Source organism: Salminus brasiliensis, chromosome 5 (genome assembly GCF_030463535.1).
Source record: "Salminus brasiliensis chromosome 5, fSalBra1.hap2, whole genome shotgun sequence".
In the NCBI taxonomy this organism is placed as follows: Eukaryota; Metazoa; Chordata; class Actinopteri; order Characiformes; family Bryconidae; genus Salminus; species Salminus brasiliensis.
This window is the reverse complement of record NC_132882.1, coordinates 43,390,992-43,406,612: the sequence shown is the minus strand read 5'-3', so window position 1 is coordinate 43,406,612 and position 15,621 is coordinate 43,390,992. Positions and strand designations below refer to the sequence as shown.

The 15,621-nt window shown below is 40.3% G+C and overlaps 1 protein-coding gene across 1 annotated transcript; it reads left to right on the top strand.

Moving 5' to 3' along the window:
- Positions 1-1,021: 1,021 nt before the first annotated feature.
- On the top strand, positions 1,022-15,398 carry abhd16a (abhydrolase domain containing 16A, phospholipase). The gene is made up of 20 exons (XM_072680533.1): positions 1,022-1,325; positions 1,800-1,856; positions 4,274-4,340; positions 7,287-7,373; positions 7,866-7,951; positions 8,052-8,125; positions 8,764-8,871; positions 8,993-9,107; positions 9,650-9,748; positions 9,877-9,940; positions 10,916-10,965; positions 11,293-11,416; positions 12,329-12,433; positions 12,547-12,610; positions 12,706-12,762; positions 12,868-12,930; positions 13,573-13,649; positions 13,730-13,828; positions 13,971-14,017; positions 14,892-15,398. The coding sequence occupies exons 1-20, from the start codon at positions 1,224-1,226 to the stop codon at positions 14,973-14,975; spliced, it is 1,629 nt and encodes a 542-aa protein (XP_072536634.1). The 5' UTR covers positions 1,022-1,223; the 3' UTR covers positions 14,976-15,398.
- The last annotated feature ends 223 nt before the right edge of the window (positions 15,399-15,621 follow it).

Here is a 15,621-nt window from a genome sequence, read left to right as displayed (position 1 = left end):
AAAAGCATCTCAAAACGACAGAGGAAAACGCTTCTCAAAATAATGTGAATGCATCTCTAAAAAATGTAATGGCATCTCAAAATAATGAGAACGTTTTTCAAAAAACACGAAAGCATCTCAGAATAATATAATAATAAGAACATTTCTTATAATAATGCAAAAATAACAAAATAGTGTTTCTTTAAGAAGCATCTAAAAAGGAGAACACATCTAAAAGTATTGTGAAAGCATCTCAAAATAATAATAATCTAAAGAATAATAATGCGAAAATCTCGATTTAACAAGCGCTGCGCAAATTAATGTGGCATCTCAAGAGAAAGCATCCCAAAATAATGCTAAAAATATCTCAAAATAACAAAACTATTTCTTAAAATAATAAGTTTCTCAAACTAATGAGAATTCCGTCTTGAAATAAGAAGAAAATTTCCCAATAAATGTAATAGCATCTCAAAATAATGAGAAAGTTAATAATAATATAATAATAACATTTATTATAATAATGTAAAAATGTTCAAATTAAGTATTAAATATATTAAAATAAAGCAACAGCATCTCAATTCAACCAACGTTCCTCAAAAAAAACATCTACACAGCGAAACATCTAAAAAGGAGGTATTGTGATATCATCTCAAAATAATAAACTAGGAGAGCATCTAAAGAATAATTATGCGAAAGCATCTTAAGAGAAAGCATCCCAGAATAATGCGAAGGTATCTTAAAATAATGAGTTTCTCAAAACAATGAGAATTTGACTAGAAATAATGAGATTTCTCAAAATAATGTAAAAACATAAAAAAAATTATAATAATATGATGACATCACAATTTGCTTAACAATGAAAGATTAATAATTTAATTAAATGTTATTTTAAATGGTTATTTTAAAGGATTTAAAGGATGTTTTTAGAAAAAGTACTTTTACAGAATTAGTATTTCACAAAAATACTTAAGTATTTTTACAGTACTTTCTGGGGGGCTCGAGCCACCCCTGTGTGAATGGCATCGCCACAGGTAGCCACACTATGACTGAGAAATTAACAAAGGCATCTCGCTTTATGTCCACAGGGAATCTTTTCATTAAAATATCGATTTATTAGGCTTCGATATTGGAAATTTCACCGAGAAAATCAGTGCTATCCTGCTGTAAATCGCCTCAGAGCTGCAGATTGTTTGAATTAGCCCAATCCGCCCATTCCGGCTTCCGTAGCCGTCGACCGAGGAAGGATGGCCGGCTTGTTGTGGCTCCGCTGCCTGTTCGGGCCCAGCCTGCACAGGATTCACCGTCCACCCGAGCAGCCCCGACCCGAGGGAAGAGCAGGGAGGCGGGTATGAGCTCTCCTCCTTCATAACAGCCCCCCAAAACGTGTGGAAAAGCGAGGCTTAGGCTCGGAGGAGCCGCTATAAGGAAGCGCAGGGGTTGGAGTTGACAGTCAACGGGCTAACGTTAGCCTAGCTAGCTAGCACTGTAATGTCAGGCTGTCAGAATGACGCTTGAACAGCAAGGAGGATATGTTAGGAATATGGAGGGATAATTGGAGAACCCTCTGGGTTCTGTTGTTCTAGATTTCTGGCAGATATTCAGCCAATTCCTCAGCTTGGTTTTCTAATTTCGCGTTCCACCTTAAATGGGGCGGCAGTTACATTCTGGCGCCTGAGGCGCCAGAATGTAACTGCCGCCCCATTTAAGGTGGAACGGATAATTCACATAATGGGACAAAGTCAAAGTTGCATGGTTTTACAGTATGATACTAAGGTCAATCTGCACTGTACTGTACACTAAACCCACTGTCACTTTTACAGGGATGGGATTACCAGCCAAGAACCTTAGAAAGACACACAGACAGTATCCTCGGTTGGGTAAGTTGGTGCTTTCTCTTGCTGTAGGTATGATAATGATCTCAACATCTGATTTGCAAGAGTACGGAGCCCCTACAGTGACAAGCCAGGTCCAGATAATGCATCAAGGCCACTAAAATTTATTAAGATCACAAGATGGACTTGAGATATCATGCTAAGGCCATGAAATAATGTTTAGAGGCTATGAGATACTATAATGTGGCCACAAGATAATATATTTAGGCTATGTGGACACCCACATCTATGGAGGCCACAAGATCATATATCAAGGCCACAGGGTAATATATGAAGGCTATGAGATTATATTTCTAGGTCACAAGATAATATATATAGGTCACAAAACATTATATCAGGGCCACAAGATAATAGCAAGATATATTATTATATATAATATATATATATATATTATTATATAACATGCTGAGGCCATGATATAATGTTTAGAGGCTTTCTCTTGCTGTAGGTATGATAATGATCTCAACATCTGATTTGCAAGATGCATCAAGGCCACTAAAATGATATGTTGTGGCCACCAGATACTATAAGGAAGTCATGGGGTGATATATGGTGGCCACAAGATACTACACGGTGATGTATTGAGGACGTCAAATTATATATGGAGGTTATGAGAGAGCATGTCTCAAGAATATGGATATCAAGGGCAAAGAACGTGGTCGCAAGAGACTGCGCTGAGGCCGTGAGGTAATATATTGATAGCAAGAACTAATGTGTTGAGGCCACAAAGTAATATATTGTTGCCAAAAGCTGTTATATTGTGGTCACAAGATAATGTATTGAGGCTGTGAGGCCACAGGAAACTTTATCAAAAGTATGAAACATTATATCAAGGCCACTTGTTTCTATATTGAGGCTACAAGATAATATATATAGGCCACAAAACATTATATCAGGGCTACTAGTTTCTATATTGAGGCTACAAGATAATATATAGGCCACAAAACATTATATCAGGGCTACTAGTTTCTATATTGAGGCTACAAGATAATATATAGGCCACAAAACATTATATCAGGGCTACTAGTTTCTATATTGAGGCCACAAGATAATATATAGGCCACAAAACATTATATCAGGGCTACTAGTTTCTATATTGAGGCTACAAGATAATATATAGGCCACAAAACATTATATCAGGGCTACTAGTTTCTATATTGAGGCTACAAGATAATATATAGGCCACAAAACATTATATCAGGGCCACAATATAATACCTGGAGGCCATGAGATGATGTATTGAGACCACAAGATATATTAAAATCACAAGATGGATTTGAGATATCATGCTAAGGCCATGAAATAATGTTTAGAGACTATGAGATACTATAATGTGGCCATAAGATAATATATTTAGGCTATGTGGACACCCACATCTATGGAGGCCACAAGATCATATATCAAGGCCACAGGATAATATATGACGGCTATGAAATTATATTTCTAGGTCACAAGATAATATATATAGGTCACAAAACATTATATCAGGGCCACAAGATAATATCTGGATGTATTGAGACCACAAGATATATTAAGATCACAAGATGGACTTGAGATAACATGCTGAGGCCATGATATAATGTTTAGAGGCTATGAGATACTATAATCTGGCCACAGGGTAATATATTTAGGTTATTAGGACACCCAAATCTATGGAGGACACAAGATAATATATCTAGGCCACAAAACATTATATCAAGGCCACGGGATAATATATGAAGGCCTTGAGATAATATATTGAGGCCACAATATAGTATATCAAGGCCACAAAACATTATATCAGGACCACAAGATAATACATGGAGGCTGAGAGAGAATATATTTTGAGGCCACAAGATAATATATCAAGGCCATAAAATAATCTTTCTTGGTCACATGATACTATATTTAGGCCACAAGATAATATATTTGGCCAAAAAGTAGTGCATTTAGGCCACAAACCATTATATTGAGGCCACAAGATAATATATGAAGAACATGAAATAATATTTCTATGTAACAGTATATTATTAAGGCCACAAGATGATATATCTAGGCTGCAAAACATTTTCCCGAGGCCACAAGATAATACATGGAGGCCATGAGATAATATATTTGGCCTACATGGTTATGAGATGATGATGAGATGATTATGTAGAGGCCATAAAATACTGTTGCCTCATGATATCAACATATTTTTATTTTGTGGCCATGCCTGTTTAGAAACAAGCACCACTTTCGGAGGCTTCATGCTAAGGGGTTTCTCCAACAAGATAACCCCTTGCATCACAAAAGCTCGGCCTCTTTCCCCGCCCACTTGAGTCTTAACTGGACTAGTTTTTTTTTTCTTTGACAGTGGCTTTGTCCAATCCCATGTGCTACCAGTTACTAAGTCAGAGCTTTGTTGGTTTTTATGTCTGCAGGCCTCAGCACTGTGGTCCCTGTCCTACTACAGCTCGCCTCTCATCCTCTGCTATCTGTACAGGAAAGGTAAACACACATCAGTTACAAACACATCCTTAAAGATTGACTAAGACTAATATCGCTAACATGCAGAGGTGGGTAAAGTGATATTTCCTTGTCTTTTAGTATCATGATCATTTTTATATGGTCATATTGCCCACCCATACTAACAGCCAGTGAACGCTTATACACACCACCTAACACAGGGCAAACTGCGTACCTACGCTAACACTGATAACCGCTAACAGGTGAAGTGAACAGCACAGATCATCTGGTTCCAACAGCTGGATACATTGGGCAGCGAGTGAACAGTCCGTGCTTGAAGATGATTGAAGCGAGAAAAAATGGACGTTGAAGCGTACGAATCCGAGCCACTCTGATCAGAGCCAGACTGTGATGGCTAGGCGATGCCTGGGTCGGAACATCGGCAAAAAACATCAGGCAGGTCCAGTGGGGTGTTCGCTATATGCAGTGGCCAGTACCTACCAAAAGTGCTCCAAGGATGGACAACCTTGGACCATGGGCACTCGAGGCTCATTAATGTGGCCCATGGAGGTCCTCACCTAACGTTAGTCTTATTAGACCAGAGGACACCTTCAGAGGTCTTGTTTTGGCAGCATGAGTGGGGGGACCTACACGATATTAGGCTGATCAGCCGTGTTGAGTTGGTGTACTGATCGGTGTATACAAGTGTCTATTGCTTGTCAGCTCCATTAGCATCATAGCTTTGGTGCTAATTGACTACTACTGGGTTATTTATGGTCGGACCACACTAGCCTAGCAAGCGTGGTGTTGTGCCGTAGCTCTTCACACTCCTCTAAAGGTTATGATGGTGGTTTCCCTCACTATGAGACGTGATTATGATGATGGCATAAGATTCTCATCCAGTATGATCATATGGAATGAGTCATGTGTATATAATTCCGTTACGGCATAGACCTTCTGTTCCGTCTGCCTGCCTGCTAATCTCTTTAACGCATTCGAGTGTGTGTGTGTATGCATGTGTTAGAGCCCACATGTGGCTGTCTAGCGGGTGGCTTTATACAGATGGGACTGAATTCTCCGCCGTGTAGGGAGGACTAGTTCTTGAGACGACTGTAAGAAGGTGTCAAGGTGTGTAATAACTCCGTTGCTTTTCTTCAGCAGACGTTCAGCAGAGGTGGTGTGTGATGGTGCTGAGGGCGATTGCATCAGGTGTGCAGGGGTTGAGTCGGGGATTGTGCCGTATCAGCAGTAGCACGCTAACGTCTTTCTTGTGCTGTGATTGCTCGTTTGGGTTGGGTCAGTTTGGTTGTGTAGTGTGTAGATGGCCTGTAGATTTCAGACGGCTGGTGATGCCAAAAGCATGGTGCAGGTATTTCTTACTCCTGGTCAAAGGAGACAAGCCGTGGAGTTGCGATGAAAGTCCTGGTGCTTAGCTGTCGGTCCGTATCACGTATGTGTTTAGGGCAAGAAGAGGAGACATTTCATTTGATTTATTTTATGATGCCTGTCGGACTTAATATCCAGTGCTGTTTGAATGTAAATGTGAATCTGTAACCGGTTGTGTATTCGCAAATAATTCTGTAATGAAAAATTAATGTAAATTAAAAGGGTAGCAGTGATATATCGTGGTCATGAGATAAAGCAGAAGGACAAAATATTATATGTGAACATCGTCACATTTTATATATATATATATATATATATATATATATATATATATATATATAGGGCAAAAAAATTATATATTGAAGCTGTGAGATAACTGATAACTGAGGCTACTATACTGAGAAATTGTATTGAGATTGAACCTTAATATATCTAAGCCACAAGATAATATATTGAGAACACAAGATAATATAATAAAGCTATGACATATAGTATATGGTGGCCACAATATAATATACTGAGGATACAAGATCATATAATGAAGCAAGACACTACATGGTAGCCCCAAGATAATATATTGAAGGTAAAAATATATATATATTTAGACCACAGGGCAATATAATAAAGCCACAAGATAATTTAATAAAGCTATGACCATGTCTAGTGGCCACAAGATACTATACTGAGGGCACAAGATAATATAATAAAGCTATGACATATAGTATATGGTGGCCACAATATAATATACTGAGGATACAAGGTTATATAATGAGGCAAGACACTACATGGTAGCCCCAAGATAATATACTGAAGGTAAAAAATATATATATTTAGACCACAGGACAATATAATAAAGCTACAAGATAATATATTGAGGCCACAAGATAATTTAATAAAGCTATGACAATGTCTAGTGGCCACAAGATACTATATTGAGGGCACAAGATAATATACTGACAAAACAAGATTATATATGGTAGACACAAGATAATATACAATAATATAAAATTGATACATTTTATAATAATAATATATTTAGACCACAAGATAATGTAACAAAGCCACAAATTTATATATGGTGGCCACAAGATAAAAATATTGAGGGCAAAGAAAATAATATAAGGTAAGAAAGCCATGAGCTACAATATTGAGGCTACGAGATAAAATATCAAGGCCACAAAATATTATATCCAGGCCACAAGACAATATATTGAGCGCAAAAATAACATACTGAGGCCACAAGATCTTGGCAAAGAACCACTTACAGTAGTAGCTTTCAGAGCGTCCTAGATCTCATATTCCACATCTTTCTGAAATGGCTGCATCATTCAGGTTCTTTGAGCCCAGTTCCTCAATGGGAGCCGTTCTAAAAACATTAGCATTAAAGCAGCATTATGTATCAATCTTACCCAAAATCAGCAGCTTCAGGATTAGGATGCTGCTTCTGTATCCCTCGGCTTGTCCAGAAGTGCATGTGTACAGCTGTCAATGACTGCTCCCCAGCTGTAGGGGGAGCCCAAAAGCAAACAATGCTCACAATGCTCACATAATACTGCTTTAACTTAAAAACTGACCTTTGTGAGTGTTGTGATTGTCTTTCAGGCTACATCTGCAGCAGTAAGCTGGTCCCGGTCAGTCAGTACGTGGGCACGGTGCTGGTGTGTTTGCTGGGAGTTGCCTGTCTTAGAGGTGAGTGATTTATACTGCGGTGTCTGGACGACCCTCTCATTTCTTTTATCCCACTCATTGACTATTGGTAGTAGGTAGTGTGGCGGCAGGCAGATGACCACAGTAGTCTTTTCTGATTATACACTTATGTGTCCAAATGTTTGTAGACAGCAATACTAATGAATGCAACTACTGTTTTGCAGATTGTTTACACGCTAGGTCTGCCTCCATTTCCAAAAGTAACAGGGAGAGGGAGGGTGTGTTTTGCCTTGATATGGGCCCTTAAATTTGTATTTATTTATTTATCTATTATATATATATAATGATATATATCTATATATCATTGTTTTGCTCAGTGATGATCCACTTTCATAACCTGTGCTTATTAATTACACAATTCCTAATACAGCAGACCCACCCAAAGCATTAGCAGCACAGATCATCCAATGTCACCTGACCTCAGTGGACCAGTAGAGCAGTCCATAACTATACTGTGTGTGTTTGATTTGCTAGGCTGGGGTCGCTGGAGAAACCCTGAGTATCTTCAGTTCATTAGCATTCTGGAGGAGACCAGGAAGAGCCACACGCCTAGCAACAAGGTGAGCCCTCGGCAGCGTCTTGCCAACATCCCCCACAGGGAGCTCTTTAAAGGCACTGGTTTAATTGAGTCACTTTGTGTGTTTGCTCCGCCCCCTTCAGAAAAAACTCGCCAGCTATGACTTCGACTTCTCACACTGGCCAGCAGACTTCAGTTGGAAAGAAGTCAGCAATCCGTACGTTTATATAAATATATATATGTGTGTGTTTGTGAACTTTTGCTTTTTTGAACTTATTTAAATGTATGGACAATTGATCTGTAATTAATTAATTGATTGATAGATTTGCGTGTAAGGAACAGATTGGGACCCTCCACAGTTATTACTACCACTATAAAATCAGAAGCAGCGGCAGATGATCAGAACTTGGTTGGAGAGGATTGTTCTGGAGGAGTCTGGAGTCTTACTTAAACCTCAGACGTTTAGTCTGGTCTGATCTGGATGAAGTTAAAGTGAGGGGTGAAGAAGATCACCATCATGGCCAGATCCAGAGAGCTCCCTGAGGCCTTCAGAAAGAAGGTTGTAAATGCGGAGGAGTCTGGGAAGGGGTTTAAACAGATCTCAGAACAGAAATTAGAAATCAGCCGCTCCACTAAATCATCTAAAAGTGTAACAGCTGACCGACATGGCCAGGTCAGGCCGTCCTAGCGAGTTCAGCCTGGGAGTCTCCAACAGTCCTGAAATGTCATCACGGTAGAAGGTAGCTCAGACAGCATCTACCCTCAGAAGGAGACCGCACAGGTTGGATTGTGATTGGTTTAGACCAGATCTGTGTATCGTATCGTATTGCTGACAGCCTCTTGTTGCACTTACAGAAAGTTGTCTAAAGGGGGCGTGTCCCTTCTGAAGCCGGAGCCCAAACACAGAGGGGCCGCAGACAGCCTGCTGAATTCAGTACGAACACTTCCATGCCACATCATTAGGTAACCCTCACGTACTGCCATTTCCATTTCAGAGATAATGTTCCCATGCAACACACACACACACACACACACCCATGTGTTACACGGTGAACTCACAGCTGTGTGTGTGTGTGTGTTGTAGTTATCTTATAGCTCACTCGTTCGGCCGAAGGATGCTGTACCCAGGCTCGGTGGGCCTGCTGCAGAAGGCCATGAGACCCATGCTGCAACAGGGCCAAGCCAGGCTTATTGAGGAGGTAACCAATACATTCACACACCTATTTAAGTATGCAGGGCTGTAAATTCTAAGGGCCAATGACTGACAGGGGCCCTAAATATTTCTTAATTGAGTATTTTGACAGAATCGTTAGGAGTTGTGGGCCCAAAGTCCCTGGCAGCGCCCATAACTATATATAAAAATACTATACTAGATATTTGCGTATACACATTCCATAAAGACGAGATCATCCAATAATCAGACACGAAGATGCAAATAAACTAGTAACACCTAGCCAACCACATGGGGTACCACAGCAACCACTTGAAATACCATGACCACCATAGAAACCACCTGATGTACCATAGCAACCAGTAAGAAACACATCAACCTCACCAAAGTACCTATTTCTCCACATCTTATGAACCACTTGGGGTACCCTAGCACCACCTTAAATATATAGCGTAACAATCACTCTAGCAACCACCAAGGGAACATCTTAGCAACCACTCCAGCTATATATACGTAAGTAACATGTTCTGATATGTTACCGTAAGCTTGTCTGTCTTCGCTTGCCTGCAGTATGATGGTCAGCGGAACAAGTTGGTGGCATGTGATGGGAACGAGATTGACACCATGTTTGTGGATCGAAGAGAACGAGGACCAAACGGTAAAACCCTGGTAAGGACCTGAGTGAGACCGAGGAGCAGAGTGTGACGCCGCCAGAACTGATTTACATGTTTACGTTTATGACCTTTTCGATGATGAATCAGAGAGGTTACTGAGGTCACTGGTACATTGCGTTCCAGGTGATCTGCTGTGAGGGCAATGCAGGCTTCTACGAGGTGGGCTGCATGAACACTCCACTGGACGGTACGTCTGCATGCTGAACCCTAAATCTAATAAATATGACCCATTAGCAAATCAAAGCAAATCAAGCAAAGACATTGGTTAAATCTTTTTTTTTTATCCATTTATTTGTTTACTAATTTTTATTATATTAATTTATATTTATATGACCTACTATATTATTCTTTATTTTATTTCATCCTCTTTATTACCTTATAATTATTAGTTCTAATAGTACAATAATCATTACATGTACTATATTACAAATAGTATAATGCATGCTTTTATTTATATATATATATATATATATATATATATATATATATATATATATATATATATATATATATATATATATATAATGTTCACTGGTTTTCCCTTACTCCATATGTGCTTGATTATTTGCTAAGACGTGTGTGCTGACCAAAGCAATCAATGGAAGCTTAACCCCCGCCCATTATGATAAATGGACCAATAGAAATGCTCCAGAATGGCTTAGAATAAAATATTCTTACATTGACTTCCATTGAAAGTTACAAAGGTTTTTTCCTATTCCTGTAAAGTTGTGATTTTGGAGTCATGAGAGTGGTGATATGTGCAAAATTCAAGCTTTAGGGGGTTTGCAGCCACTGGTTTCCACTGTGCCAAATGTCAAATATGTGAGATCTTCAAATCCAGTCCTGGAGGGCCAGTGTCCAGCATGGTTTGCTAATTTCTCTGCTAAAGTAAACCCACTACACCTGGCAATTAACAGATGAAATGTTCCAGGTGTGTTTAAATGGGGAAATTTGCGAAATTGGCTCTCTAGGACTGGAGTTGAAGAACCCTGGTCTATGTAGTCTCTGTTTACAGATAACAGCATGTCCTACACTAGAAACCACTTAACTGAGTCTTCTGGATATTGTTTGTAACCTCAGACACCAGACATATCCTCTCTGACTGTGACTTTAAGCCTCCTGAAAGTGTACAGTAATCTCCTCTCTGCACCGCTCTGTCTAGGTGGGTACTCCGTTCTGGGCTGGAATCATCCAGGATTTGCAGGCAGTACAGTAAGTAGGCTCCTGCCCGCTCTGACCGATAACAATGGTGCTCCTGCTGGAGCCATGCTTTAACACACTGCTATGTGGAAACTCTGGTTTCACCTGATGCCTGCCTCAGGGTTGGGCAGCATGACTTGGTTCTTTTGTCATCTGAGACGAAAGTAGAGTCTTAGGTTGACCATAAGACGCTAACCTCATTATTCTCCTAATGGCCCTGATGAGTCGTCATGTGCCGCTTGTCCCTTTAACTACCAGCTGTGATGACGGAGCACTGTCTCTCTGTCGAGCTACCTGTCTTCATGTCTCTCTCTCTGTCTCTCGCTCTCTTTCATTCAGGGCGTGCCTTTCCCTCAGAACGAGGCTAACGCGATGGACGTGGTCATTCAGTTCGCTGTGCACAAGCTGGGCTTCCAGTTGAACGAGATTGTTGTGTACGCCTGGTCTATAGGGGGCTTCACAGGTTGGTGTGGACTGACCGGTCACTCCGCATTAGTTTGATTTACAGGGCTTTTCTTGATAGCAGGGTTTTTATCACCTATATTTTGCTGTTTTACACAGGTCATGTAAGCATCATAATAATAATAATAATAATGTTATTATTTTATTGATTGATTTTTATTTATTGATTGATTTTAAAAAACTATTATTAAATGCATGTTCTTATGATCAGGCCTATATATATATATAGACTACTCTACTGTTTTGTATTTCATATAATTATCATAATCATCTTTAATTACTTCTGGTATGATAGTTTTGTATAATGATTGTTGTAAGACCTTTATTGCAATATAAATCTAATCGCATTTATTTGTATAGCACCTTTTACAACTGTTGTTGTCGCAAAGCAGCCTTACAGGGATGTTATTGCATGATTATTATTGTAACGGATTAAATATGGTGTAATTTTATTGTAGATAATGATCAGTATTTATTATTATTATTTATTCAGTGAAATAATAATACTAATGTTATCATATATTAGTATCTATTATTTATCTAGTATCTTATCCTGTTTATATAGTCTTGTATATTATTTTATGAGATTTAATAGCGTTAAAGACTTTAATAACTTTAATTATTAGTTAGGATAGCATAATCATCATAATATTATATACAAAGAGACATTATTGCAATATTGTAATTTTCGTAATGGTAATCTTGCTTGCTAGGTGGGTGCTACCGTGTTGCAACGTGGTTAGGGTGTTGCTAGATTAAAATCTGGCAGAAAAATAAGAATATTAATTAATCAAGTTGAAAACTGTAAATCAGATCACTCCGCAATGTGAAACCATCATCATAATAATAATAATGCTTATAATTACATATTGCTGTATTATGTTTGTTTCACCTCTTTCTGTCTCTGCTTCAGCCAGTTGGGCAGTGATGTCATACCCTGAGATCCGTGCACTTGTTCTGGATGCCTCATTTGATGACCTCTTGCCTCTGGCCCTGAAGGTCATGCCAGACAGCTGGAGTAAGTGCCCGTACCATCCTCGACATCTGCTCAAACACCATACACCCAGTCATGCATTGCTTAAATATCCGGTACAATGAGGCTTGATGGGAACTCTGTGTGTGTTGGAACAGGGCCGTTGGTGACCCACACAGTCAGGCAGTACATGAACTTGAACAACGCAGAGCAGCTTTGCAAGTAAGACCCCGTACATCCAGTACCCCCCCTGTTAAACACTCTTCAGATATGAAATATGATAAATCCACCTGTACCGTCGCTCCTCCTCTTTTCAGGTACCAGGGACCAGTGCTGTTGATCCGAAGAACCAAAGATGAAATCATCACAACCACGTGAGCTCTCGCGCAGTCAGGACTTCCTTTGGTCCGTTTAGATTAAAGAAGCTCTTTGTAAAAGCTGGTTTGCACTGACTACAGTTCTGCTGTTCTCTGATGCAGGGGACCAGAAGACATCATGTCCAACAGAGGCAATGACCTGCTTCTCAGGCTACTGCAGTACAGGTGGGACAGCACGTCATTCGCTGTTGAAGGAGCCGTAATATTTCCCTTTATACCAGAGTAGCCACTCGGGTGTCTGAAGTCTTTCTGAAAGCTTTCTTCTGTGCTGGCGTGCCTCAGACTGCATGGAGGTGTTCAGTGATCTCTGATAGCCTGTATGTGGCTTCTGGCAGTCAATGATGTTTATACCATATTATTTAACCTTGTAAACCCTGGGTTAATAAATCAGTTAGAAGTAAGAAATGATTGTGTCTTCGTTTAGCTTACCAGATTATAGGGCAGTTGTAGGGCTTATGAAAATAAAAATATTTTCCCCCCCCCAATAAAGTGTTTGATGTTAAGACACAATTCACTTCCAATTCCATATCTGACAGCAAAGCAACAAAAACAGCACTTTATTAGATTTGTTTTGTAAAATCCTGTAGTATTACTTCCACATGCTTCTCTCCCTTCAGATGCTGCTTCTGTATCTTCTAAGCTTGTCAACAAAAGCATGTGTACAGCTTGAGGGGATGCTAAAAGCATGATTTTTATGGAGTGAAGTAAAAGTAGGGGGAGCCCAGGAGCAAAACGTAAAAAAAAAAAAAAATCTGTATCTGAGCCTGTATCGCCTCACTAATTTTTGTATCCTTGTATGTTTCTCAGGTATCCGAAGGTAATGACCGAGGACAGTCTCAGAGCGGTCAGACAGTGGCTATCCGCGGGGTCGCAGATAGAAGAAGGTGCGTCTCTGCTCCCGCTGTTTGTGTCTGGCTGTGATTTTAAGGCATCTAAATAACGTTACGTCCTCTTCCTCTCCCAGCGTCCGTGTATTCTGGGTATGAGGTTGACGATGACTGGTGCCTGTCTGTGCTCCAGTCCTATCAGACAGACAGAGAATCGCCTTTCCCCTGGAGCGTCGGTAAGCTCCTGCTGATCAGCGCTCTACACTTACATCACTGACTACCGGCGAGTGTGTTCGTAGTGTGTTGCACTGCTGGTACGAGTGGATCAGACACTTGGGAGAAATACTGAACTGATTTTACGCTGTTGTGTTTTATCAGGTGAAGACATGGCGCTGGAAGGCAGACGGCAGCTCGCGCTTTTCCTGGTAAGAGAGAAAATCCTTCCTAATACACTCACAGTACTGTACTATCCACACTGCCGCTCGCTGTTCTGATGGTGCACGTCGTCATCCTCCTGCCAGTTGTTGCAGCTGCCACTTAATACATCACTGACACCTACTGGATGTAGTTTGAACTGCAGTGACAAATATAATACACTGAGTCCTTTATGTGGCTGAAAGTCCCACAGAGCATAATTGGCCTCCTTCTAGGACTGCTTCTGAAACCAAGTCTTGCTGGACTCTGAGGTATGCTTGTGATTATTGTCCTGTTGAAAGGTCCAGTGACAGCCAAGTCTCCGCTTCCTCCAAGGATTTCCTGACAATTGATTGAATCCATCTTGCCCTGCCTCCACATGCTGCAGGTCTCCAGAGCCCATAGGAAGCAAAGCAGCCCAAGCGCATCACAGAGCCACCGCTATGCTTCACTGTAGGCAGGGTTTTTTTTTGTGTTTTTTTGTTTTTTCAGCGTATGCTTAATTCGTCGTCCTCCTCCAGATGTATATACTGCTGGTCCATAAGCCCGAATAGGTCCAGTTTGATTTTCACATCATTCCACAGAACAGAATCCCAAAACTGAAACACTTCTTGTATGTCTTTGGACCACGAACAGGACAATGATCCACCACAGCTTGGTTTTAGAAGAAGTCCTGGAAGATTCTGCAAGTCGTCACAGAACCTATATATCTAGTTAAAATAATACTGAGAATACTGACACCAATCTTTCTGCACTCTAAAGAACCTTCTTGACCACCCAAGTTTTGTTTCACCTCAAAACTATATTTTAAGCTTTCCAACTTTGCTCTGACCTCCTGGATCCGTGTGTCTGATCTTATTTGTGTCCCCGTTTCTTCTTCCTCAGGCCCGAAAGTACATGAGGAATTTTGAGACGACACACTGCACTCCACTTCCCATCACGGAGTTCCACGTGCCCTGGAAGCTTTAGAGAGTCGTCGGGAGAACGGGATGGAAAAAGCCACAGAATGAGAGAAACAGACTGGGGACCTCGGGCGGATTTCGGTGTCAGATTGTTGAGATTGTGGGTTTTGTTGGTTGTCTGCATGGTTTGGTAGTTTTTTTTTTTCCTTTTTATAATTTATAATCAGGTTCTTTTTGATAATTGGACTGGGGGGGACTTGTGATGCAGGTGACTGCTGCATTTTAAGGTTATCGAAAAAATTAAGACAGTAAAAGGTTGGTGCTGCTTGGGCGTCAAGCTGCCTTGGCTTAAGTTATGAAGGGACTCAGCCAATCCCTTTCCTCGCAAACCAGTTTTTTTTGTCCTCTGTTCCGTGATCACTCTTATGAACCCAGTGGAAAAAAAAATTATGCCCTGAATGTTATTGTATTAAATGCATAATAAAGCTGAGGGACTCTGTTGTTGGTTCATGCGAAGAAAGCAAGCACAATGGTCAGATTTAAAGGCTTGTTGCTGCATAACGATGGCGACACTAATTTATCCTCATTAAAGCAGAACCGGTTCTTCTTTATTTTAGTTTTTTTGGTCTTCTGACTGAAAATGATGAAAGCATCCTACAGTACCCTAAAGCTTCAGCCCTCTGTTCTTTTCTTTTCTTTAGAAAAACACTCCG